Source organism: Urocitellus parryii, chromosome 1, assembly GCF_045843805.1.
Source record: "Urocitellus parryii isolate mUroPar1 chromosome 1, mUroPar1.hap1, whole genome shotgun sequence".
Taxonomy (NCBI): Eukaryota; Metazoa; Chordata; class Mammalia; order Rodentia; family Sciuridae; genus Urocitellus; species Urocitellus parryii.
The window spans coordinates 138,484,888-138,512,553 of record NC_135531.1 but is presented as its reverse complement, the minus strand read 5'-3'; the positions used below and the strand labels follow the sequence as shown (position 1 = coordinate 138,512,553).

Here is a 27,666-nt window from a genome sequence, read left to right as displayed (position 1 = left end):
CTCTAACCATGAGTTTAGATATGTTTTTCATTGTTTATGGTTCATTTTTATATATTTGAGTGTGATCATTTTTTTCTATCAGGTTTTTAAAAAATTACTTTGCTCCTTAATTTTTAGTTTACTTTTTGTAGTAGGAATATTAACCTTCTGTCTAGAACATACACTGCAAATATTTTCTCCAAGTCTTTTTGACTTTATGGTGTTTTTTGCCAAATATTTTTTTTCCTCTCTTTATGTAGTCAGACTTACTTACCAACCTTCTAGTGCCACTGGATTTTTCAGGTGTTAGTATTTGTATGGTTTCATTTTCGTATTTGTATGGTTTCATTTTCGTATTTGTATGGTTTCATTTTCGTACAGAGCCAGGTCCATTTGGGAGTCCAACCTTCCACTGCTATAAAGTATGGATCTAATTTCAACTTTTTCCAAATGACTTTTGAGTAGGCGAAGCAACATTTATTAAAAAGTCCACTTTGTCTTATGATTTGAGAAGCCACCTCTCACTTCTCACCCCCAAGAAACCCCAAGGGAGCATCTGAGCCATGAGCAAGGCAAACACAAATCTTACCTGAGCCAATGAGATCCCAGTAATGTGGACCAGTAAACAACTGAGAAAGATCTAAGGACAGGGGGAAAGATCACCGAGGTCATGATGTGACGGGAAGGAAAAACAGCATCCCTAGGAAGCTGCGCAGGGATTAGCAGAGGGAAACGAGGGCTCCAGACAACAGCAGAATCACTAGTCCCCAGCGATGCCTCAACTCAGCTCACCTGGACCACTGCACGAAACACTTCCAGCAGAAACGGCCCACAGCAAGCAAGCATCTGAAATCCCCAGATATACCCAAAGAAACATACGGCCGAGACAAAGGAGGAACTCTCAGCAAGTTAAAAAAGATTTATTGCCAATTCAGGCTTCAAATAAGCCTGGCATGTGGGGCTGTCCATGGTTCAGAAAGCTATCACAGCACAACAGGGTAGTGGACAAATCCAGGCAGCCTGACCTAAAATCCACCTTCTCTTCATCAGATCTCTGCTGCACAAGGCAGCTGCTGGAGTGGCCAATTCTTCAGCATCAGTCCCTCACCTGAAGGGACTCCAATGCTGGAGCAAGTAGCCTCAAGATCCTTGCAGGTCACTGCTGAGAGGCCACCTACACCTCTTCCAGCACTGGCAGATCTCCTTGGGGCCAGGCACTATGGATTTGGCCCTATGGAGGGAGTAATGGTGCTAGTGGAGTCGTCTTGACAGTCTTATCTTAGAGGTTGCAAACTGGCCATCCATGGGCCAGATTTCCCCAGACAAGTACATTTGGCCCCTTTGGCCCCAACAGTGTATAAAAAAGAACAAGTAGTTGCCAATACATAAAAATTGTAAAATTTCATATTTAAAAATCAGCATTTTTGGCCTCTCTAGGGGAAAATAATGTGACTATCTGGTGTTTCTGGACCCAGAACATTTTTATATGGCACTCATCAGCTAGAATGCAATTGCCCCTTATGGACTGAAGTACATCCTCCACTATATCATATCTCCAACTGCAGACTGGAGCTCAGCTGCCTTGTATCAGTGCAGTTATTTATTTATTTATTTTGTATAGTATGAGGAGTGCTTATTGTATCCATGGCATGTATTATCTTTATCCAAAGGTCACACCTGGAAGCAGCATGTTTCTAGTGCTCCTTCTTGCTCACGGATGTCTCTTGCTTGGCCCTGAAGCCACCAGAATAGGTGACTGATTGTAAACAACTACAGCATTCCTAAAATAACTCCTGCAAGGAAACCTCAACCACATACACCCTGCCTCTCCAGGATACACTGTGCCCCAGTGTCAGGCAAACCTAGAAAAGAATGCAAAATTAATTATAGAAGTTAATGGAGGAACAGATGGAGATCAACTACTTCGGCCCCTTTACTATAGGAGGGGGTTGGAGTAGGATGAAAAATGTTAATACCCTGAACTCTACTTTTCAGTTAGTGACAAAAAGAAAGAGAAAGTTAAAAAGGTACTTCTAGAGGCCAAGACTGGGTCAGTCTGAACTTAAAGTCCCCAAACATGTTGGTTTCCTTTCCTTGGAAATAAAAGAAGCTCTTAAAAAGTTATCTGGATGAGGAGGAGAATGATGTGGCTAGACCACAGACAATCTGGGCTCTTGGGAACTGCCACACTCATCCTCCCTTAGTTCAGAGCTGCTTGTCCCAGCTTGAAATGTAAGTGGCACATAAGGATATTCAGTGAGCTCGGCAGAATCATCACAGAAAAGGGCTTGAAGACACGCAGAGAGTCAGAATTGGGCCTCAGCAAACAAGGCGAAGGAAGACAAAGGCCTTCCTTCTATCCCTGCATTCTGCTGTGGCTGCTGCCACTTTATTTGCCCTTTAGAGATGCAGAGATCTTGACACAGCCCAGACGCTTCCCGCCACTGCTCAGGACGCTCTCGATGCGGTAGTTCCCGGTGCTGAGCCAGCTGGGAAGCTCCAGGTCAGGCACTGTGAAATCACTCTTGGGCAGCAAGTAGGTACCCTGTGAGAAAGAAGTGGAGCATGGGTCAGGGGAACCCAATGACAGGACTCTCCTTCCTGGAGCCACCTCGAGGACTGCCATAAACTCCCCTTCTCCCATTCTCCTGGGTCCACACAAGCTTAGAGATTGCCATAGCATCAAAAGGACCCTGGAGGTCACAGCTAAGTTCAAGTTCTCCACTTCACCCCAAGATAAGCAATTCTTACATATCCCCACACCAACACATCTAAGAGGAGAACGCAAAGACTCTCCTCTCCAAACCCCCTCTTTACTCCAGCCACAGAAGTAACGCTCCCCACCACCCAACCTTGTTCCACCCAACCTTGTTAAGTACATACTTCCTTGAAGGGACAGTGACAGGGAAGTCCATAGGTGTGTAGGGGCTCTGGGCAGGGCTCCCCAGGGGGAATTACGGTGTTAAGCACATCACAGAAGTCTTCATAGGTACAGCTGCCAAGCTGCTCCACACATGGAATCTTGACCCAGAAGCCAGCCACTTCCTTCTCCACCGTTAATTCTACCTGATGAGAAAGGATTTGAAAAAGGCTACAAGTGTAAATCTGGTGCCAAACACACCAGCTCCCCAACCTCTTTAGAGGTCAGTATTAAGTTTTAATCATAGAATATTTAACTGGACAGGATTTTTTTTTTTTTTTTTTTTTGGTCCTAGAGAGTAAACCCAGGGGCATTTAACCGCTGAGCCACATCCCCATCCCTTTTTATATTTTGTCTACAGATAGGGTCTCACTAAGTTGCTTTGGGCCTTGCTAAGTTGCTGAGGCTGGCGTTGAACTTACAATCCTCCTGCTTCAGCCTCCCAAGTTGTTGGGATTACAGGTATGCACCACCACGCCTGATCCCAGAAGGACAATATTATGGTACATGCCCCAGCACAATATCCTTTCCTGTGCTCATGGTAGGCGTTAATCATTGAATGTTAATTTAATCACTGAATGTTAATTTCCAGTACTGGGAATTGAACCTAAGGGTTCTCTACCACTGACCTATACCCCAGCCCTTGTTATTTTTTGAGACCAAGTCTCACTAAGTTGCTCAGACTGTCCTCAAACTTGCAATTGTCCTACCCCAAGCCTCCTGAATGGCTGGGATTAAAGGCATGTTCTACTGAGCATGGCTCAATTTTAGAATTCTTGAAGTTGTCACTACCCATTGATTAAAACTAACACTTGCCGCTGAAATTGCACTAACTGGCTTCACTGTGGCATTGTTTCCTGGCTTCTTCTGAGCCCATCTTGTCTGCAGAACTCTTCTACACAGGACTTCAGACAGTTTTAAGCAATGACTGGAGTTGGTGACCAAGGAAAAGCCTATCAGCTATACTTCTGACAGAAACGGTGCTGGGAAAATTGGAAATCCATATGCAACAGAATAAAATTAAACCCCTATCTCTCACCATGCCCAAAACTCAACTCAAAGTGGATCAAGAACCTAGGAATTAAAACAGAGATATTGTGTCTATTAGAAGAAAAAGTAGGCCCAAATCTCCACTTCCTCAATAAGTCTAGGAGCAAGATTCATCAAGAATCAATAAATGGGATGGATTTAAACTAAAAAGCTTCTTCACAGCAAAAGAAACAATCAGGTGAATAGAGAGCCTACTAATTGGGAATAAATTTGTATCATACACACATGAGATAAAGCACTAATCTCTAGAATATATAAAGAACTCAAAAATATTAATATCAAAAAAAATACAAGTAACCCAATCAATAAATGAGCCAAGGAACTGAACAGAGCCTTCTCAGAAGATAATATATAATCAATCAACAAGTACATGAAAAAATATTCAAAAATTAGAGAAATGCAAGTCAAAACTACTCTAAGATTTCATCTCACTCTAGTCAGAATGGCAGCTATTATGCATACAAACAGTATTAAGTGTTGGAGAGGATGTGGGGGAAAAGGTACACTCATACACTGCTGGTGGAACTGCAAATTAGTGCAGCCAATATGAAAAGCAGTATGGAGAATCCTTGGAAAACTTGGAATGGAACCACCATTTGACCCAGCTATCCCTCTCTTCAGTCTATACCCAAAGGACTTAAAATCAGCATACTATAGGAACACAGCCACATCAATGTTTATAGCAGCACAATTCACAATAGCTAAACTGTGTAACCAACCTAGATGCCCTTCAGTAGGTGAATAGAAAAAAAAAAATGTGGTGTATATACACAATGGAATATTACTCAGCATTAAAAGAGAATAAAATCATAGCATTTGCAGGTAAATGGATGAAGCTGGAGAATATAATGCTAAGTGAAAGTAGCCAATCCCAAAAAACAAAATGCTGAATAATTTCTCTGATTTAAGGATGCTGATCCATAATATGCGGGACGGGGGGAGAGATTAAATGAATTTTAGATAGGGCAAAGGGGAAAAGGGAAGGGAGAGAGCATAAAGGTAGTAAAGATGGTGGAATGTGAGGGTCATCATTACCCTAAGTACATGTAAGAAGACAAGAAGGATGTGACTATACTTTGTGTACAACCAGAGAAATGAAAAATTGTGTTCTATATGTATAATATGAATCATAATGCATTCTGTTGTCATATAATCAAAAATAATAATAAAAAGGTCTTAATCACAGCTGGGTTACAACAGATGAAACTATCTGCAGAAGTGGCAGGCTCTCCAGACTCAGTTGGGGAAGCCACAAAAGGATCCTCAAAACCTGAGAGAAGCTGAATGAGAAGATCTAGAATGTGTCTCACACCTCAGTGCTGTCATGGTCCTGCTCCCGTTCCAGAAGACAGATTTCATCCAGAAGGGGTCAGCCCAGCTGTACCTTGCACACATCGAGCATGAATTCTACATGAGCTCCACCAGTGCCAAAATGAGTTGTCCCCTCATTCATGCTCCACCAAAGCTATTAAGGGAAATGCTAAGGAAGAGGCAGCAGGAAGTTAGCTCTTAAACATCCAACTTTTTGTAGATTTATGGCAGGAAGCCACATTTTTAGGATCCCTTTCCACTCTGACGTTCCAGCAACTTATGAATCCCAGGCTTGCTTGGGGGGGGGGGGGATTTTGTTTCTAAGAGACAGATCCTGGAGAGGTACTTATTTCTTCACAGTCTGCTAGGCTCAGGCTGGTTCTCAGGCTACCAACTCAAGCCTTCCAACTGCTCCAAGTATCAGAATATTGGCTCCTCTCCTCCAGGCTCACCAAGAATGGACAAGTCAGAACACCCTGTAACTTGTATGGACAAGTTCAAACTGAATTCCTTTGCTGGCCTTAACTGTTCTATGACACATCCATTATCCAAACCCCTAGTTGCACAGTAGCCCTTCCACCAGCTCTCCCTCCTCTCTGACAATCCTGCTCCTACTCCTCTGACCAGGAAGAGCCAGACAGAGGTCCTGAGTTGGAAGGTTAGTTCTCCCCCTTTCTAGTAGGATGCCTTTGGGGGAGTTACTCTACTTCTCTCAGTTTCCATTCCCTCACCTTCAAAAGTGGGGTATTTTATAGTTCCAGTCTCTCTCACAAGGTCTTCCTAAGTGGGACAATAGCTTCCCAGCACCTAGCATCATGCCTGGAATGCAAAAACTGTCTCGGGCCAGGCATGGCAGCTTAGGCCTATAACCCCAGCTACTCAGAAGACTGAGGCAGAAGGATTGCAAGTTCAAAGCCAGCCTGGGCAACTTAGCAAGATCCTGACCCAAAATAAAATTAAATGGAAATCATGAAAAAAAAAAAAGTGAGCTGAGGATGTTACTTAGTGGTAGAGTGTTTGCCTGGCATTTTCGAGGCTCTGGATTTAATCCCCAGTAGAGTGGGGCAGGGGGATGGGACACACCTATCTCCTGCCTGCCTGACTTCTGCCTTGGCTGACACTCTCTCCTTGTTTCTCCAATACCCCAGTGAGAATGCTTGAGCCAGTTATGCCTTGAACAAGAACACCCAGCTGTGGGGACGGGGGAAGCAAGTCCTGCCTGGGCTCCTCCCACCAAGCTGGCAGCCTGGGGGGCTGCACCCACCAGAAGGAGCAGTGCTTCCCTTACACCTTTCCTACCCCTACCCCAAACCAGCAAGGCCCTGGAGACAAGCAGCACAAGTTACTGAACTTAAGTCAATAGCCAGATCTGAGGTCACAGCCATGCCTACCACTTGGAGATTACAGCTAGAATGGTTCCATAATTTGGTTATTGTTAATTGTGTTGCTATAAACCCAGGTATGCTTGTATCACTCACTATAGTATGCTGACTTTACTTATTTTGGATAAATACTAAGGAGTGGGGTAGCTGGGTCATTTCTAGTTCTATGACTCATTTCTAGTTCTCAATCTATTTGCTCAAAGAGAAGCAAGCAGGGCTGGATGAGAAGGTATCATCAACCTCTCTGTTCCACAACTTCACTGGCACTTCCATGACACAGAGGCACTGATGAATCCTGGGTTCCAGCCCTAAGTTGGCAAGTACCTGCTGGGTCCCTTCAAAAGCCCTCTCCCCTCTTGAGGACTTGTTTCTCCACCTTGACAGTGAGTTATGTGGATCTCACGACTGCAAGGAGACCTACATCTGAGTCAAAGTTTCCTGTGGTTTCAAAAAAAAAAAAAATGACCTCTCTCTGTTTCCTTCACAGGCTAGGCATCATTGTCTTGGTCCAAATTTATGACTAGTAAAATAATAGAAAAAAGAGCAGCCAGGCACCATGGCCCACATCTGTAATCCCAGCAGGTCAGGAGCTGAGGCAGGAAAATCACAAGTTCAAGGCCAGCCTTGGCAACTTAGCAAGACCTATCTCTAAATAAACAGAGAAGGACACATAGAGAGATAGGGCTAGAGATATAACTTAATGATAGAGCATCTCCTCAATGCAAAAAAAAAAAACTCCCTTGTGTATACATACCACATTTTCTTTATCCATTTGACAGACAGCTAGAATGGTTCCATAATTTGGTTATTGTTAATTGTGTTGCTATAAACACAGGTATGCTTATATTACTCACTAAAGTATGCTGACTTTACTTATTTTGGATAAATACTAAAGAGTGGTGTACCTGGGTCATATGGTGGCTCTATGCCTAGTCTTTTGAGGAAACATCGTATTGCTTTTCATAACGGTTATACTAATTTACAGTCCCACAAACAGAGTAATGTTCCTTTTCCCCACATCCTCATCAGCATTATTTCTTTTCTTTTTTTCTTTTTTTTTTTTTGGTACTGAGGATTGAACTCAGGGGCACTCAACCACTGAGCCACACCACCACACCAGCCCTTTTTAGTATTTTATTTTGAGACACGGTCTCCCTGAGTTTCTTAGGGTCTCACTAAGTTGCTGAGGCTGGCTTTGAACTCACGATCCTTCTGCCTCAGCCTCCCCAGCCACTGGGATTACAGGCGTGCACCACTGCACCTGCTATTTGAATTCTTGACAATTGCCACTCTATCTGGAGTAAAATGAAGTCTCGGTGTAATTTAGATTTGCATTTCCCTGCTGATTAAGGATGCTGAACATTTCTTTTTATATTTGTTGGCCAACTGTATTTCTTCTTTTGAGAAATGTCTGTTTAGTTCATTTGCCCATTTATTGATCGGGTTATTTGAGTTTATTCTGGTATTGATTTTCCTGAGATTCATATATATATATATATATATATATATATTATGGATATTAATCTTCTGTTGGAAGAGTAGCTGGCAAAGATATTCTCTTATCCAGTACACTCTTTCTTCACATTCTTGTCTCCTTTTCTGTGTAGAAGTTCTTTTTTAATTGATGCCACCCAACTTATTGATTGTATTATTTCCTGACCTTTAACCATCTACAGTTTCTAACATGGTTTTATAACTTTATATGTCACTACTTTGTAATTAACATCAACAACAAAACCCAATTGCCAACCAGAGTGGACCATCACGTCCAGAGAATGGATCAATCATCCATGCCCTCTTCAGGAAGTCATTGGGCTGACATCAGGGATTCCCTGCAACACTGTGATCCTGAGATTTCACAAAGCTTAATAAGAGTCACTGGATCTGTGCCTCATGTGCTGCTCTTGGATCGCTGGATTCGAAAATTCTTCAGTTCCCTGAGCAAGTGTCTCTCAGGGCCTCGGATGGCTGCCCATACCACCTCCCTCTCCCCACCTACCCCAACTCACCTTCTGAGGCGAAGTGAGGGGAACACTGGTCTTGCCCTCAACACTGACATTCACATTCCCAGGAACGACAATGGGGTCAGGTTCCAACATCAGGCTTTTGATCACAGCAGGGTCCTTCCCTTCATCACAGTTATCCCAGGAAAAGCTACCAAGCTGGGGGGGCTAGGGACAGTCAAGTAACAAAGAAAGAGGAAAAAAGTGAAGTTGACAGATTATTTTGGTTTTTATGAATCAAGATATGAAAAATTCAGAGTGATACGTATGCATTTGAAATGATAAAAAAAAGAATTGTCATTGCTACTGGTTATTTTAATTACATACATGAATCCCATAAAATATTTGAACTCAAAAAAAAAATGGAACCATCTCAGGTCAGAAGAATTGACAGAACAGGCTGCTGATGGTGTGAGCCTACTGATGGTACAACCTTACATGAGGCACCTCCCCTCTTTGAGCCATCTGCAACCCTCTATCTTAAATTTGGGATTACATTTGTCCTACCCATTTTATAGGCAGGACTATAATAAAAGAGTATAGCCCTTATATAGTATATCGAACATTATAGGGCACAATATAAAAGACCTTGAACTTCAAAATAGACAACTAACCTTGTTTTTTGGCAGGTGCCTTCTGGGATCTGCCCCCTCCCTGCTGCCCACTCCTCTCTAGCCAGCCTTGGGATCCCAGTAGATGACAAGCTCCTGGAAGACTCACCTCTGAAATCCACATCCAGGACCCTATTCACATCATACCCCATGCTCAATCCAGGGCCAGGAACAACAAAGAACACAAAGCACGTGGGAAACATAACAGCACCCCAAGCCCTATCCTCAAGAGAACAAGAACACACATGCAAAGATCCCCCGTGGGCCCCTTGTTGATGGACCATCCCCAGGGAACAGACTTGCTCCACCCCAGGTGGTGCTTTCTTACTCCCACTCCATCACTCATGCCACGTCCCCCTACTTGAGTCACCCTCGGTTCCTCTGCAGAGCCACTTCTCTCATTCTTCCTCCAGATCCCCCAGGAGGTCTCCTGATTCTACCACTATCTTGTCCGGCTCACTTCTCACTCCCACAGGACCTCATGATCTTTAACACACCCCACTCTGTACAAACTCTCCCACCTGCTCACACCTTTCCCAGCCCCCAAAGGCCACCTGCAAGAGACCGTCAAGAGTCCCACCATCCACACTCAGTCTTAAAAAGAAAACCTGCCAGTCCCATGCTCCCAAGCTGACCTCCATCTTCAACATCCCCACAGCTGACTGGACAAGAGACAACATCTGGTTCAATCCCCAGCACCAAAGAGGGCGTGGAGGAAAAGAAACACCTAACCCAAAGATTGACAGATTCTGATTTTAGAATGAAGACACAAAAGACTGTATCATCCCTGGGACATGGGGCTTGGTGCTCTTGGGTCATGAGTTTGGGGTTGGGGCCAAAGCATCTAATGTTGAGAAATGTCTGTTTAGTTCATTTGCCCATTTACTGATTGGGTTATTTGGGTTTATTTTGGTGTTGATTTCCCTAAGTTTTAAACACACACACACACACACACACACACACTGTATTAATAATATAATAAGTATCTCCTGGATATAAATCTTCTGTTGGAAGAGTAGCTGGCAAAGATATTCTATCCAGACCTGAATCATGACCAAACTGACGTTGAGAAAGAATGAAGAGTTCTGCTGGTCTGTGGAAAGGGGAACAAGATAAAGTGACTACCCTGTGTACAAAGCAGTGAGGGGCATGGCTTTGGAGCGATGCATGTCAAAGGAAGGCTCCGGTCAAGCCGACCCAGGCTGAAATCATAACTCGGCCACATTTCCTGAGTAATTCCATAGGTCAGTAACCCCCTGGAGCCAAAGTTTCCACATCTTTTATGTGGAGGCATTTTTATCTCCCTCTCAAGGCTGTCACAAGGGGACAAGCATGGATGTCAAGCTCATAACACCAGGCCAAAATTCACGCTGGCTCACTAAATGAGAGCCATGAGACATCCCAGCCTCCACTTCCTGCCCTGAGTTCCGTGTATACTTGTTAAACTTCCCTTTACTTGAGCTCCTTGGAATGGGTTTCTAATCCTTGGAATGACTGGTCCTACCATGACTAAGAAAGGCAGGACGGAATAGGTGACAGCAAATGTTTCCTTCAATATTCATTCCACAAATATGTATGGAGCAACAACTACAGGCCCTAAGGACTGTGTCAATTAGTGGTAAACAATCAGACATGGCCCCTGCCCTGCCTTGTGGAGCTTATAGTCTAATATAAATAAACAGCACTAAAATTTTTGAGTGCCACAAAGGAAAAGAACAGAAGGTGATGTTGAGAGTAACAAAGGACCCACTTAAGTAGGGTGGTGGGGAAAAGCTAAACCTGAAGGATGAGGAGTCAGCCATGTTGTGTGCTGAGAGAATATAGCAAAGGCCCTGCGGCAGGAAGAAGCCTAGCTTCACCAGGCACTCACTACAAAGCCAACAGGCTAGATGTGTTGGAGGAGGAACATGGCTGAGGCTGGAGGGGTGGCAAGGTCATTTAATACAGGACTTCATAGGTTATAATCAGGAGGCTGAATTGACCATGGTGCAATAAAACCCACTGAAGAAAAACACCAGGCTCTGATTTATAGTTGTGAATAGACAGCTTGAAAGGGGGGATCACTTGGGAGGTCACTATCAAGTGAAAAAGTGCCTGGAGTTAAGATTTGGGCTGAAGAAATAGGTAGGAGGACTCACTATTCTCTGAGGCTGCTTTCCCAACTCTAAAGTAATCTGATTCACATTGAGGATTGATTCCGAGCTGAGGGAAGTTTCCAGAATACCCCTTTAGATCCTTCTTCCCTCTCCTAAACTCCTTCCCTATTTCTAGGTCCTGGGGGAGATATAACAAGGTACTTTTCAGGTACCACCTGGGTTCTGCAGCTGCATCCAGGCTCCCTGGGGAAAGTAAATATGATGGATTAGCAATGCCCACCCAGGGCCAGGCTGAGTACCAGGCATCTGCCATCCCCATTCTAGACCAACACATGGGAAGAGGCAGCATATGGAAGATGGGAAAGACCTGACAATGGAGGCAGAAATATTTGTGCAAATCAGAGACATAGGTTAAAATCATACCTCAGCTGTTCTCACTGCTGAAACCATAGGTAAGTGAATCCCTCAAGGTTCAATTCCCTCAGCTATTAAATGGGCATAATTATATCTTCTCACAGGGTTATTGCGAGGGTAAGAAATTTGTATACACAAAGCACAGAGTTCAACTCATCAAGACTTTCAAGCTCATGGAAAAAAAAAAAAAAAAAAGGAAAGACTGAGAAACTATCACAGGCCTCAAGACAGTGGCAAGACATGACAATGCCATGTGGTGTTCTGATCCAGATCCTGGAACAGGAAGAAGACATTAACAGAAAACTGGTGAAACAAATAAAATCTAGAGTTTAGTTAATCATAATGTACTTATGTTGGTTTCATAGTTTTGACAAAGTATGCTGATAATATAAGATGCTAACAACAAAAACTAGGTGAATATTGAAGCTCTATACTATCTTTGCATATTTTCTATAAATCTAAAATTATTTCAAAATTTAAAAATGTATTAGAAAAAAAAGCACAAGACTCAATGCATAACACCTAGTATGTATACAATAAATAACACTGTATAGCATTAAAAAGTCTATTAAGCACTTACTATGTGCCTCCACAGAGCTAAGGTGCTTAATAGACTTTTTAATAGCCCAGAGTCACTGAGTCGGGTTAATGCCAGAACTAGAATTCAGGTTTCCAGAGGCTGAAACACTGACTTGTCACCCCACTACCTTTATCTGGCCCTTGATCACAGAATCCTGCCAGGACTCTGAATCACATAAGCTCAGTGAAAATATATACATGATAAGAAAATATAAACTGAAAGTGCCACTTGCTGTGTGATCTTGAGTGAGCCCCTAAAGGTCTGAGTGAAGTGGGTGATCTCTATGATGTCTCAGAGCCTCGCTAAAACTGCCAGTCTAAGACCCCAATGGTTTGGGATGGTACCCAAACACAAGGCATACAAGAGAACAGGGCAAGCTCAGACCCCACAGTGGGTGGCCATGCCTGAGGCCCAGAGTAGCTTCTCAACCACACTCAGGGACAAGGTGCAAAGGCTTTGTGTAAATAAGGCCAAAAGGTCCTCACTCCTTCATTCAACAGGCAAAATAGGGGCTGGGTTTTGGCTCAGTGGTAGAGTGCTTGCCTAGCATGTGTGAGCACTAGATTCTCGGCACCCCATATAAAAAAATAATAAAATGAATAAAGGTCTATCAACATCTAAAAAAGAAAAAGAAACAGGCAAAATAGTCTTCCTGCTCTGAGCAAGGGAGATCAAGAGAAGTCAGTTTCCTTCCTGACAACAACCCAGACATCACACTCTACAAATGAAAAAACCAAGACTCAGGGAGTCATGGATTGGAACAGAGCGGGATCAGAAGCCAGGCCTCCTCTGATGGGTCCTACCCACTTTCCCCTACACCATACTGTTCCTCTCTCTGGAACAAACCTCCAAGGTGGTGTGGGGAAGTGATCTGCATTTGACCTGTCCCTTTGCTACCACAGACGTGTCTTGTCCACAGCTGTGAAGCAAAGAGGCAATGGAACGGGACTAATTAGGTCTCAGAATGACAGAACTTCCCTTTTCCAGGGGTCTGCAGCATGGGATAAATAAGAAGTGAAGGGGGAAGTTTGGGAGGTGGGAGGGCCTGTCCTCTCGGTGGCCCACAACCAGCGGGGTCACACACAGGTCTGGACAAGTATAGACCTCCCACCTACCTCCCAGGAAGAATTCAGAGAATTTGGGCAAGAGAAGGCTTGAGGCACCAGGCCTCATCACAGGGAAATGGGAAGCAGGGATAATGGGTATGGAGCAAAGTATTTGACTAAATCAAGTACTGGGCTAAATCTCTGGGCCTGGAGCAGTGCTTTAGCTCTGCGGGTCTATGCAGCTCAGGCGCTAGGAAAGGGCAGGAGTGAGGACGGGAGCGAGATTACTTCCTCCAAGAGAGTATGGAGCACCACACCATCACTGCACAGAGTCCCATATTTGATCGCTTTGGGAGGCTCTGCTTGCAGAAAAGGAAACACTAAGAAACAGCCCCATATCCCACCCACCCGCACAACCCCAGTAGGGAGATTGCAAGCAGCCGCCTAAAAGGAGGGGGAACTCACGCGGTTTAGGACTGTGCGCGCCCAGGCCGCAGGGCTGGCAAGAAGCAAGCCCAGGAAGATCAGGAGCAGAGTACGCATCAAGGGATGCATTGCGAAGGGTGGATCCGCGCGGAGTTAACTACAAGGATTGAAGCACCAGCGGCGCCTTTAAATGCCTGTCTTCATTGGGTATGCAAAGCTGTGCTTCGCTATGCAAAAGCTGAGTTCAGCCACCAGCAGGTTGGCCCTGCCCTGTCCAGCTCCGCCCAGTGGGAGACATTAGGGTAGGAATTGGAAGGATCTTTCCCGGCTCCGCCCCCCAGCGCGAGTGTAAACCGCCTCCTTCCAATGTGCAGAGGTTGAACCGGAGGAGGAACCGAATAGAGCTTAGCGCGAGGAAGGGGCGGGGACGAGCGCCAGAGAGGGGCGGGGCTGAGAGCTGGGGGGGCGAAACCGAGCGTGAGGGAGGGGCGGAACCCAGTGCGGGGGCGGGGCGGGGCGGAGCTGAGCGCTAGGGCGGGGCGAGACTGGGAGCCGGGGCGGGGCGGAGCTGAGCGCTAGGGCGGGGCGAGACTGGGAGCCGGGGCGGGGCGGAGCTGAGCGTGAGGCGCCGAGGAACTGAGAGTGGCTAGGGGGGCCGGAGCGGGAGGGCGGGGGCAAGGATGTGTCTGTCACCACCCGGGGATCTTAAGGACCCACGTACCCAGTTTTATCACGACCAAGTCCTTCTCCTCAAACATGACATGCTCCCTGCATAGACAACTGCTCACGTTACGAATCACTGTCTTTTTATTATAAATGCTTTAAGGCAGGCTAAGGCCTTATTGAGAGCATCTAGGTTTTAGCCCCGTTTTAGCACCGAGGGAATGCGGTGAGGTTAGCTTTGCGGAAGTCACGCAGCTAAGAGATGAAACAACCTGACTCTGCTAGTTGAAGTTTGCTTTAAGTAAAAACAATAGAAATATTATTTCTACCAAATAACCACTAGATTGTACACTTCACAAGAGGTAAAACCATAAATTTTAGTCACTGATGGATACCCAGTGCCTGAAACCTAATAGTCATTGTTAGGTAAATGAGTGCGTAAGTAAAAATTAAAAGTCACCTATTTTTTTTTAATAAACTGTATTTTGAAATGAATTTTAAATTTATAGAAAAGTTTACGGAAATAGTTCGAAACTCTCTTCCAATTCCCTTTTTAACATTAAAATGTCATGGCACTTTTCCAAAAACTAAGAACATGTCATCTGTACTTTACTGTCAACTAGGCTCCAGATTTTTCTAATGATCCTCTCATTATGATAAACTCTCCCCTCTTCCATCTTACGGAACCTCTTCATTACACACAAGTGCGATTTGAGGTCCAAGGGACAAGAGGACTTGCCCAAATGGTACATGGCAGAAGCATTACTTGAAATCATTTCTCCTGCAGCTGATCCTGTAGATTGTATGAGAGATGCCCATGTGGGCGTCCTCCTTGGTGGATGGTGGGGGCTATAATGTCATCATTGAAACTCCCTAGAGCATCACCCAGAATTAGGCAAAGAAGTATTTCCAGCATCATTCCTTCATCTTGGTAGCTGCCGGATTCCATTCTCTTAGTCCCAGATTCTCTCCATCATCACACTGCCAAGGTCAATGGCCTTGAGCAGTAAAAGGTTCATTCTCCCAGCCACCTCGGAAAACTGCATAGTGAGTGAGCACATTCCTTTTAGATTAGTGTATCTGGCACCGCCATATGAACAGCTTCCAGAAGTTAGCATACCCAGTGACTAAAAACCAAGACCATAACATAGATGGAAGCAGGAACAGGACAGAGGTTTGTTGAGAGTGCTTTGCTTGAGTCAGGTAGACGCAAGCTTGCATCCTGGGCCTGTTGCCTGCTGCTGGAAGAAACTGGGTAGGAACCTTAACCCCTCTACCTCAATTTTCTCATTCGAACAACAAGGATTTAAAATAATGATGATTTAAAATAACAATAATGATGATGATGATGAAACTACCTCTTAATGATAAGCTATTTACTCATTCACTTGTAGATTCAGTAATTGAACAAGATAAAGACCCTGCCCCTATCCCAACAGGCAAACCCACATCTCCACTATTACTTAGAGAAGAGCAATCAGGAAGAAAATAATATTAAGCAAAATGATATTATCAAATGATAATATTAAAAAGAAAAAAATCAGGTGAAGATAATACAAAGTGAGGATAAATTGCCTTTTTGAGTCATGTAAGAACCCTCTGAGGAGGTGAACTTCAATAGTCCTTGGGAAAAATAAGAAACCTTTAGGGAGGGAGAAGCCAGTGTGAGAATCAAACATGGTCAAGACCATCAGGCCATGGTTCCCAGGCAGGGCTGCACATTGCAGTCCTCTGAGGATTTTATGTAAAAAGCATATTTTGTCTTCTTTATAAAAAGGAGTAATTTGTCTTAAGTTCAGAAATTTCATAAAGGCTGTTTTAAATTATAACCTTAAGTAAGGAAGCAAAGAGGCAGAAAAGAATCAGCAAGAAGGATAAAGAGATATAAAAAGGTTTTGATTATGAAGATTTATTTTGGATAATATTTCTGAATGAAAAAAATGAGATTGTTTTGTTGTTGTTCAAGATGGGAAAAAAAGAGGGGACAAAACTAAGGATGGAAACAAGTTGTAGAGTGTCCAATTAAGTCACAGAGGTTTATGGAAGATAAACCTTTGGAAATTTGTATGTGTGATTAATTTAACTATAATTAAAAGATTGTGTAAGGGTTTTCTAAGGTCAAAATTAAATGTACTGACATAAAACCAGAATCTAATTCTGTATGTTTAAGATAACAAGGTTTTCTTAAATCATTGATCTGCTCTTAATAACATTTGCAAGAACTGGCTTAAAAAATAAAGATTTTGGCCTAGCAAGGTGGTACATGCTTGTAATCACAGTAGGTGCAGAAGCTGAAGCAGGAGAATCAAGAGTTCAAAGCCAGCATCAGCAACTGTGAGGCTTGCTAAGCAACTCAGTGAGACTCTCTCTCCAAATAAAATACAAAAAAAGGGATAGAGATGTGGCTCAGTGGTTGAGTGCCCCTGAGTTCAATCCCGGGTACCTAAATTTAAAAAATAAATAAATAAAATAAAGATTTTATATTTTATCAAGATAATTTTTTATGTCTATTAGTTTCCATTACTTAAGGAAACTTAGTCTTAAAAGAATTAGGATTTAAGTACCTGTCTGTTTTTAAGTCTTTTAAATGATCACTTCAAAACTCTGGTTAAATGAATAACTCTAATTTTAGTCTATTATGGTATATTTGAACCCTAAATATATGTGACTAGAGTTAAATGTCTAAATGATATGCAAAAGTTCATATAATTAAAGCTACATAGGTTTAATATAAGCAAGGTTACCCATAAGTGCTCTCTTCTTTACAATATACATTATATGTGAATCTTAACACTCAAAATGGTCAATAAAACTTTTGGCATTTCTGCCATTTATATTTGGTCTGCATCTGCTTTAACTGAATAAGCACTTTGTTATTATACATATGAGATGCACTTGTATACCAGGTACTATGTCTGTTTGTGTTCATTGACTTATAAGAGGTTAATAACTTTGGATTTTTGTCAGTGCTGTTAACCTCTATGGACTTTTAGTTGTAGTTGTCCTATGAAGCCATGAATTCCGAATTTTGTTTCAAGATTTAAAATTAAGTTAATAAGTATATAAAGGACATCTGTGTAACTGTGATGCTAATTATTAATGGCTTCTTTGTATTTTAAATGTATAAGCCTTCTTCAATGTAAAGTTGAGGAGAGCACTTTACTAAGCTGGTATTCTCCAATCTAAAATTGTTAGTAGTGATGGGCTTTTTCAGGCATATACAAAGATAGCTAATTTGGATGGGGATTTATTTGTGTCAACTAATTTTTTTTTTTACTTTTTTTTTATTTTTTTTTATTGTTGGTCATTCAAAACATTACATAGTTCTTAATACATCATATTTCACAGTTTGATTCAAGTGGGTTATGAACTCCCAATTTTACCCCGTATACAGATTGCTATATCACATCAGTTACCCTTCCATTGATTGACATATTGCCTTTCTAGTGTCTGATGTATTCTGCTGTCTGTCCTATTCTCTACTATCCCCCCTCCCCTCCCCTCCCCTCCCCTCCCCTTTTCTCTCTCTACCGCTTCTACTGTAAATCATTTCTTCCATTTGTATCATCTTGTCTTACCCCTCCTTTCCTCTTATATGTCATTTTGTATAACCCTGAGGACCGCCTTCCATTTCCATGCGATTTCCCTTCTCACTTCCTTTCCCTCCCACCTCTCAACCCTGTTAATGTAAATTGCTGGTGGCAGGCCTTCCCTGGCCCCTGGGGCTCAGCCCCGAGTTTCTTGTTCTGCATGTCAAAGTGGCCAGCTCACAGGGTCGTGAAGCAGGCTTGCGGTTTCATGTTTATCTGCCTCAGACATATATGCCTTTTTGGGAACATCTTGGCCTTCTCGGAGCTTTCTGATAAGGGACGGTCACGGTAACCCAAGAGTAGCAGGTGTTATTCCTCCTCTGTTTTGGCTAAATTTCCACTGCAGTTATAGAAAGTATATAAGGGAACAAACTTGGATAATAAACGGCACACATGCCTCCTCCTGGATGAAGAACCTTGGTGTCCTGTGATTTTTTTTTTTTTAACCTCGACGTCTCTCGCCGGACTCGGTTCCCGTTAGCCGGACGCGGCAGTAAATCTTCGTCTCAAGCTCTTCGTCCCTACCCTGTCCTTGTTTCCTCCCCTTATATCAAAGGAGTCATTTGGTATTTGTTTTTTAAAGATTGACTAGCTTCACTTAGCATAATCTGCTCTAATGCCATCCATTTCCCTCCAAATTCTATGATTTTTGTCATTTTTTAATGCAGAGTAATACTCCATTGTGTATAAATGCCACATTTTTTTTATCCATTCATCTATTGAAGGGCATCTAGGCTGATTCCACAATCTTGCTATCGTGAATTGTGCTGCTATGAACATTGATATAGCAGTGTCCCTGTAGCATGCTCTTATTAGGTCTTTAGGGAATAGACCGAGAAGGGGAATAGCTGGGTCAAATGGTGGTTCCATTCCCAGCTTTCCAAGAAATCTCCATACTGCTTTCCAAATTGGCTGCACCATTTTGCAGTCCCACCAGCAATGAACAAGAGTGCCCTTTTCCCCGCATCCTCTCCAGCACTTATTGTTGTTTGACTTCCTAATGGCTGCCAATCTTACTGGAGTGAGATGGTATCTTAGGGTGGTTTTGATTTGCATTTCTCTGACTGCTAGAGATGGTGAGCATTTTTTCATGTACTTATTGATTGATTGCATGTCCTCCTCTGAGAAGTGTCTGTTCAGGTCCTTGGCCCATTTATTGATTGGGTTATTTGTAATCTTATTGTCTAATTTTTTGAGTTCTTTGTATATTCTGGTTATTAGGGCTCTATCTGAAGTGTGTGGAGTAAAGATTTGTTCCCAGGATGTAGGCTCCCTGTTTATCTCTCTTATTGTTTCTTTTGCTGAGAAGAAACTTTTTAGTTTGAGTAAGTCCCATTTGTTGATTCTAGTTGTTAACTCTTGCGCTATGGGTGTCCTATTGAGGAATTTGGGGCCCGATCCCACAGTATGTAGATCATAACCAACTTTTTTTTCTATCAGATGCCGTGTCTCTGATTTAATATCAAGCTCCTTGATCCATTTTGAGTTAACTTTTGTGCATGGCGAGAGATAGGGATTCAGCTTCTTTTTGATGCAAATGGATTTCCAGTTTTCCCAGCACCATTTGTTGAAGATGCTATCCTTCCTCCATTGCATGCTTTTAGCCCCTTTATCAAATATAAGATAGTTGTAGTTTTGTGGATTGGTTACTGTGTCCTCTATTCTGTACCATTGGTCTACCCGCCTGTTTTGGTACCAGTACCATGCTGTTTTTGTAACTATTGCTCTGTAGTATAGTTTGAAGTCTGGTATCGCTATACCGCCTGATTCACACTTCTTGCTTAGTATTGTTTTTGCTATTCTGGGTCTTTTATTATTCCATATGAATTTCATGATTCTTTTATCTATTTCTACAAGAAATGCTGTTGGGATTTTGATTGGCATTGCATTGAACTTATAGAGAACTTTTGGTAATATCGCCATTTTGATGATGTTAGTTCTGCCTATCCATGAGCAGGGTATATTTTTCCATCTTCTAAGGTCTTCTTCTATATCTTTCTTTAGGGTTCTGTAATTTTCATTGTATAAATCTTTCACCTCTTTTGTTAGGTTGATTCCCAAGTATTTTATTTTTTGGGGGGATATTGTAAATGGAGTAGTTGTCCTCATTTCCGTTTCAGAGGGTTTGTCGCTGATATACAGGAATGCCTTTGATTTATGCATGTTGATCTTATATCCTGCCACTTTGCTGAATTCATTTATTAGCTCTAATAGCTTCTTTGTAGACCCTTTTGGGTCTGCTAGGTATAGAATCTCAACTAATATTTTATAATTAGATTAAAGTAACCTATTATCAAAAAAATTAAAAATAAATAAATAAATAAAAAAGTAACCTATTATCAACAAATTATATAGAGATAATTACTCTTTACACTGGGTGGAATTTTAAATGGATTTTTGAAAAGATAATAAAGACAACCTAGTTCATTTAAAGGTTGGCAATGTGGAACATAGAACCGTTTTGCCACTTTTTCCGCAAAGAAAGGAAACTAAGAGCTCTGTTAACCTTTCTGTTTGAGTCATGTTTCAGATATTAACATGTTAATTGACATACAAATATGCTCAGGAAACAATATATGAGAACCTTGTTTTCTTATGTTCCTAAATAGAATGACATTTAGAAAGGAGATGCATATTAGCTTCAAATGTAAAAAAAAAAAAAAAAAAAAAAAAAACTTTTTAAGATTTGTCAAAAGGCCAGCCTCATCTGAGAGATGAGGCTCTTAACTCTTGGCCTACTTAATGTTAGGATGGCTTCAAAGTAGGCTAAAATGAAACCCAAGTAAAGTTCTGATGGATAAATTTTTGTTGCAAAGATTACCGTGATCCCAAAATAGAAAGAAATATAATGCAAAAGCTAAAGGTTTGGGGGTAAATTATAAAATGTATTTAAAGGTTGCAAAAGAGGGGTTTTTAAGGGAATTTGAAAGAGATTTTGTATGTGATTGAGTGGACAAGTTATTTATTGGTTTTTATAGAAAATAAACAGATATAAAAGCTACATTAGTTTCATTATAAAATTTGTTTCCTGGACTGGCACTGTGGCTCAGTGGTATTGCACTTGCCTGGCATGTGTAAGGCACTGGGTTCCATTCTCAGCACCATACATAAATAAATAAAATAAAGATCTATCAACAACTAAAAAAAATACTTTAAAAAAATTTTTTTGTTTCCTCGTAGTGACCTGGGAGGCTGAGGCAAGAGGTTTGCAAGTTCAAAGTCAGCTTCATTAATTCAGCAAGAACCTGCCTCAAAAAATAAGATGGGCTGGGGATGTAACTCATTAGTAAAGTGCCCTGGATTCAATCTCCAATACTACCAAAAAAATAAAATATACATCACTTGGTTCAGAAGTGTTATACATACTGAATATGTTTTTGCACTTGTTAATTTGATTTTGTATTTTCCTTCTAAAACTTCACCACTGTTTCCCATTAGTATTTTGCCAGCAGTACAACTTCTAACAGAATAACCTGTGTTAATTTGAGATAGTAACCCATTACCTACAGGACGGTTCAATATGACACTGATTCCCAATACTACAACCCCAATAAGATGGAAGGTGTAACAGTAAAATTATAAAAGTTCAAATTAAAACCTGCTGCTGGCCAGGCACAGTGGTGCAAGCCTGTAATCCCAGCAGCACTGGAGGCTGAGGTAGGTGTATCAGGAGTTCAAAACCAGCATCAGCAATTTAGCAAGTCCTAAGGAACTTAGCAAGAGCCTGTCACAAAATAAAATATAAAAAAAAAAGGTTGGGGATGTGGCCAGTGGTTAGGTGCCCCTGGGTTCAGTCCCTGGTATCAAAAACAACAAACAGCTGGGTACAATGGTGCATGCTTGTAATCCTGTTTCTCCTTTGCTAGAAAAACAATAAACCTTCTTTTTCCTTTTTCTCAAAACCATGTCCTCGTTATTAATTTGGCATTAATTGGCTTTGGGAACAGGGGCTGAACTTTTGGTTACAGATTTTGGCACCCCAGGTGGGACCCAAGAGCAGCCTCCACTCTGCTTTCTTGGGCAGGCCTGGCCCTCCAAACAACTGCATTTCCATGCTGAGGATGTAAGGTGTACTTTTTAAGAGCTAACTATTGGAAAGTTAGGAGAAGAACGAATGTGGCTGAAGTTGAACCAAACCAGAGGAGCTATTCCTGTAAGTATGGAGGGACTGAGGGACTCCCAGCAGCTGCTAAAGCCCCTTTTGCTTTGGGGAACTCCCACCTTCCTCCCCTGCACTGTAAGGATTGCTTTATTTTTGTTTCCTTTGAGAAAAAAGGAAACTGAATGCAGTAAAGTCACCACACAGTGACCTTTGATTTTTCATTTCTGGTTCCCCTTTGTGGGAGCATCCTGTCCCCTCATGGAGACATCTGAGGCATCTGGTGTAGGAGCCACGTGTAAGTGGGAGATGGGAAATTAGGGAGATTTTTCCCCTACCTTGTCTGTCTGTTTTAAAGGTTCCTGTCTGTTGACCATAGTTTGGGGTTCCTCTCTGTTTGTCTGTCATTGTGTTTTTGTTTGTATCTGTTTCTGGCCCTTTAAGATGGGGGCAATAGTGTATTGATATTATAGATTGTTTCTTGGGCATGATCTTGGCTGAATGGGTCACCTATAGATGTAAATGTGACTAAAAAAAGATGATGTTCTACTGTAACAATTTGGTCTTTGAATGGTTTTCTGAAATATTGTACAATCTTACAGTTGGGAGTTGATTTGTCAGAGATAAAAAAGGAATTATCAGAAACACTAGCAATTCAGATTGTAGGACTAAAAGAGAGACATGGGATAATTAGTAAGAAAACAACCGGGTTCTCTTTGTTTGCATAGTTAGCCTTCACAAGACAGTTTAAAATCTCCCATTACTGTTCCTCTGCTTGGGTGTACTCAATATATTTTTATATTGAGATATTTCAGAACTTATGCCACATGTTTGACCTCACCTGGAAAGATGTTATGCTATTTCTTAGCCAAGCTTTAGCCTCAAATGCCCCAGGTATGCTTCTCCTGCTTCTCCATAGGGAGCCAAGAGGTCAATTTCCCCTTGAATAACAGCACCAGCTTTTCTGTTCTCACCTCTTACCTTAGACCCCTTAGAAATAGCTAAACAGACTATTATCAAAAGGTTTACTCCCCCTGAGTTATGAACAGGCTTTAGAGCAAGATTTAACCTGTTTGTCACTGAGAGAGGAGGAATAACCCTAGGAATGGTCACACAAGGAAAGGGACCTGCTCAACAGCCAGTGGCTTATCTCATTAAGGAGCTTAACGCCAATTTGTTCTCAAAAGCAATAAAAAGCTCCTAAATTAGAAGGGGGGAAATGAAGCCAGAATTGGGTAGACAGTATAGATAGGTAAGTTGAATCAGGTTAGATCAAGGAGTGAATGAGTCCAGGAAGTTGGACATTGTCCCCTGAAGGATCAAAATTCCTTCAGAGTTCTTCCTCCACCCTATTAAAGATTTGAAAGGGACACATAAAGGGGCAATGAAGAACCCAGCCTAATTCTATCTTAAGATTGGGAGCCATCTCATCACAAAGTCACAAAAAGCTCATTTCTGTTTTAGTATAAATTACTGAGATTTCTCAACTTGTTTGGAATTCCTACCTATGCTCTGAACTCACCCAAGCCTGGCTCTCCTTGACCAGATTACAACCCTCTCTGAAACCTCAGTGGCAAGTCATAAATTCTGATGTTGGGATCTGAATTTACTCCTAACTTGAAATATCATGCCATGTAGATCATTAATCTGCTATATGCCCTTGTACGTTTGCCAGAACCCTGTTAGCTATAAGTTCCCAAGGCACACACACCCGCCTTTGTAACTTGTTGTGCTATAAAAACCTTTTCTTCCCGGAGAGCTGGGCTGTCCTCAGGCCCTCAAATTTTGGGTGAGGAAGCCGCTGGCCATCTCTCTTTGTGTACACAATATAAGCTTGCTTTAATTTGGTTTAAAATTGGAGTCAGTGGTCTTTACTTTGCATCCCGGACTCAACACTATCCCCACAGATCACACAACTGGTAGAGGAAAAAGAACAAAGGAGGGGCTGGGGTCGTGGCTCAGCGGTGGAGTGCTTGCTTTGCACATGTGAGGCACTAGGTTTAATCCTCAGCACTACATAAAAATAAATAAACAAAATAAATGTATTGTGTCCATCTACAATTAAAAAATAAATTAAAAAGAACAAAGGAGTGAAGAGCCTACTACAAGTTCCTAAAAGTAACCCCTGAGGAGTCTTGGCTGACCTTAACAATAGGAAGGAAAGAGGTTAATTTGGGGGTCACCTAATTGGTCTTGAATACCTAGCAGGGAAGTCTAGTCAAAGGTAAACATGATATTTGAGGGTCATACATGGACAATTACAAGGGAAGATAGTGAGGGGGCAGTACTTCTACTTTTAGGCTTAAGCATTTAATGCTGTCTACTTATATACTTCTGTCATTCTGTTGTCAAAGCTCAGTCCTTGTCCCTAATGCCAATCCAATAATAAGGATACAGTTTTGAGAAAAAGGAAAAAGAAGTTTTATTGCTTTGCTAGCAAAGGGGGAACACAGGAGAGTCAGGTGTCTGCCTAGGGCTCTGGTGACAGTTCCACTAAAGATGGGGAAAGAAAACAGGTTGACTCAAAATCTGCCCCCAGGAATAGAGAGGAGGACTTTTCTGTGTCGAATTTCCATCTTCAGGGTGCTTAGGGGTATGAAAAGCTTTTATAAAAGTTGAGGGGTTACAGTGGGACCAAAAGCAGGGGAAATATATCTGTAGACTTAGCGAGGCCGTGGTAGTTAGAAGTATGTCACAGTTTCAATTTCCTGGATAGTCTGTGATTCTGCCTATCCACAGGAACAAGGGGCTTTCATAGAGGTGATTCAGAGAAAATGAGATTAGGGAGGAGAGATCAGGAAGAAGGAGATCAGGGAAAAGAAGATAAGGGAGGAGAAGTTTAGAGAAAAGAAGATCAAAGAAGATCAGGGAAAAGAAGATTAGGGAGGAGATCAGGAAGGAGAAGTTAGGAAAAGAAGATCAGGGAGGAGAAGTTTAGGAAAAAGAGGATCCGGGAGAAGGTTAGGAAAAAAAAAAATATGTAAGTTTCAAAGCCACAAAGGGTATAGTCAAAGCAGCAAGTGAACCCCTGTTACAGTGCAAAGATGTGCCCCACAAGGCCAAGAAACCTGCAAAGCCAAATTAGATTGGCCACCATACCAGTTACCCATGAAAGTACATGGAAGGAAGTAAAAAAAGAAAAAGAAGAAATGAAGGCAAACCTTGTGGACCACAAATGTTTATTCAGCACCGGAAGGGCACATCTTAGGAGGGGGACAAAATGGCCACGGTGCCACCCTGAGGGTCTGGGTTTTATATGCAGCCTTAGCAGCGCCAGGCCATGAGAGAAGTTAGCTACTTTTGGGAGACCCTTTTGGCAGGCAGGGAGCAGGACCAGGTCTTGGGAGGAGTTTTGGTGGGGGAGGGGATCATTTAGGGTGGGGTGGAAGGACAGGTAGGTAATCATATCCTTCACCCCAAGATCGAGAAATGAACAAAAGATGCAGCAGAATTTTAACTAGGACTTAAGACTGTTTCACTTTTGTCTGCAGATATCTAATGAGTGAATAAAAACTGGATTAAAGACTTGCATCTGTCTCCTTTGCTTTGAGTCATCTTGAATTCCAAGAACAAAGTCTGATCGATAACGATCTTGTGATGTAAGTGGCAACAGCCACTTATCATGGACAAGTCCCCACCTGACCCATCCAGAGATAATGACAGACAGACCATACCTGATCAAGATCACTTACTTTGGAGCTGTGCAAAGCCTCCAGCTATGTGAACCCCCAGCGAAATATGAAATGTCCTCATTTCTCTTTTTATAAAACCTCAAAATGAAGTCATTATCAGCCCTTCAAAGACAGCACGGAACACATGGGTCACTTGTTTTCCTGGTGTGGCTACCTTCGTGTTGTTACCATTACCTTTTCTTCTTGGTTTTTGGAGAGAGAGGCCATGTCTGATATTAATTGGTTCCTCAGAGTCAGGGCCTAGGGCTCTAGTGACAGTTCCACTAAAGCTGGGGAAGGAAAACAGGTTGATTCAAAATTCTGCCCCCCGGAATAGAGAAGGGGCCTTTTCTGTGTCAAATCTCCATCTTCGGGTGCTTAGGGGCATGAAAAGCTTTTATAAAAGTTGAGGGGGTTACAGTGGGACCCAAAGCAGGGGAAATATATCTGTAGTCTTAGCAAGGCCATGCTAGTTAGAAGTATGTCCCAGATTCAGTTTCCTGGGTGCTTGCCAGGGCTGGGGGTTAGAGTCTCAGTATCCATTCTCCACATGAGGAAGTTCAAGAGCCAAAAGGGTTTTGAACTTCTAATTTCAAGGGGTGCCGTTACCTCAGATGTAGAGGCTGCATGTAATGAAAACCTCAAACGCAGTTGTCTGTCTTCTGTGTCTTAAGAATTTTCACTTATGTTTATTGTATAATTTTTAAAGTAATCTCCCATTACAATATAGATTCCCAGCATTGCCTGAAAGAGCCTTAAAATGGAGCTGCCACCATCCTTGAGGTAAACCCTGTCTCCAGGAGCACCACCCACTTTTATTATCACCTAGTCTCTGTGAGGCTTTGATGCCCAACTTCAGTCAGGACTTCTGGTTTTAAATCTTGGCTACTCTCATTATTAAAAGTCAGTTTTCAAAAAGAAGATAAAATCATAGCTCTTATCTGGAGATAAAATGAACACACATTAAAGATTTTATATAGCTCATTCAATGAGGGAACCTGTAAGATGTTACCAACAGTTCAAGGAAAATCTAAAGTATCATTGCCTTTTATATTTGGTTTTTTGGAAAAGTGGCCTGACCTGATTTGTCGGATTTCTTAGATCAGGAATAATTAAAAATGTGAAGGCAAAACTGATCTCTTCCATGAAATTGCAAAACTGATGTGACTCCATTTTTGAAAACCCACCTTCTACCTCAAGGCCTGTCCAGAGGGAGGGGGCATCACCCTTGTCCTTGGAAAAACCCACAGAGTGCCCCTAGGCACATAGCCACCCTGCTGAGTTGTTTGCTGTAAATAACAGGAGAGATCTGTGGAGGAGCCAGGTGTCCCTGACTCAGTTTCCATAGGTGAGAACCCATAGCTATCCCCTAGCAACCAACAATCAGCATGAGACAGGGACAATCTCTGAAATGACAGGTGACACTCCCAGTAGTTTGATTGATAACATGATTAGGCCACCCTGCAGTTTAGCATATACATCTTGCAACCCCTCTCGGCCTAAACCAATCAGTTCAAATGAATCCCCCTCTTGTACTAACCAATCACCCCTACCCAACTTGTTCCCACCAGTGAATGTACTAATCAATGTTAAGAGTTGCTTGACTGGGCTGGGGATGTGGCTCAAGCGGTAGCGCGCTCGCCTAGCATGCGTGAGGCCCGGGTTAGATCCTCAGCACCACATACAAACAAAGATGTTTAAAAAAAAAAGAGTTATTTGACATTCCCACGGTATGAAATGATTTGCTGTGTGATGTTGTGATGCATAAAGTATCCAAAAAAAAAAAAAATACTATAAATCCTCACTGAACTAAGGCCAGGACTCA

At 42.2% G+C, this 27,666-nt stretch overlaps 1 protein-coding gene across 2 annotated transcripts; it reads right to left on the bottom strand.

The window, feature by feature from the left end:
* Window positions 1-889: 889 nt before the first annotated feature.
* Gm2a (ganglioside GM2 activator) lies at window positions 890-14,118 on the bottom strand. Of its 2 annotated transcripts, none has more exons than XM_026400171.2 (4): window positions 13,858-14,118; window positions 8,652-8,813; window positions 2,859-3,045; window positions 890-2,328 (listed from the first exon to the last, which is right to left on the bottom strand). In XM_026400171.2, exons 1-4 carry the CDS (start codon window positions 13,945-13,947, stop codon window positions 2,180-2,182), a joined length of 588 nt encoding a protein of 195 aa, XP_026255956.2. In that variant the 5' UTR covers window positions 13,948-14,118; the 3' UTR covers window positions 890-2,179. The 2 variants fall into 2 exon arrangements, with proteins under 2 accessions (XP_026255956.2, XP_026255955.2); XM_026400170.2 differs by having other exon boundaries at window positions 2,243-2,524; window positions 2,863-3,045; window positions 13,858-14,111.
* Between the last annotated feature and the right edge of the window lie 13,548 nt (window positions 14,119-27,666).

Excerpts from the sequence above, each read along its gene's own strand:
- Gm2a (XM_026400170.2), bottom strand. The coding sequence starts at position 13,947 with ATGCATCCCTTGATGCGTACTCTGCTCCTGATCTTCCTGGGCTTGCTT. Across the intron at positions 8,814-13,857 it reads CGCGCACAGTCCTAAACCGC|CCCCCCCAGCTTGGTAGCTT; the intron begins GTGAGTTCCCCC and ends GACTGTCCCTAG. Across the intron at positions 3,046-8,651 it reads CCCTCACTTCGCCTCAGAAG|GTAGAATTAACGGTGGAGAA; the intron begins GTGAGTTGGGGT and ends CTTTCTCATCAG.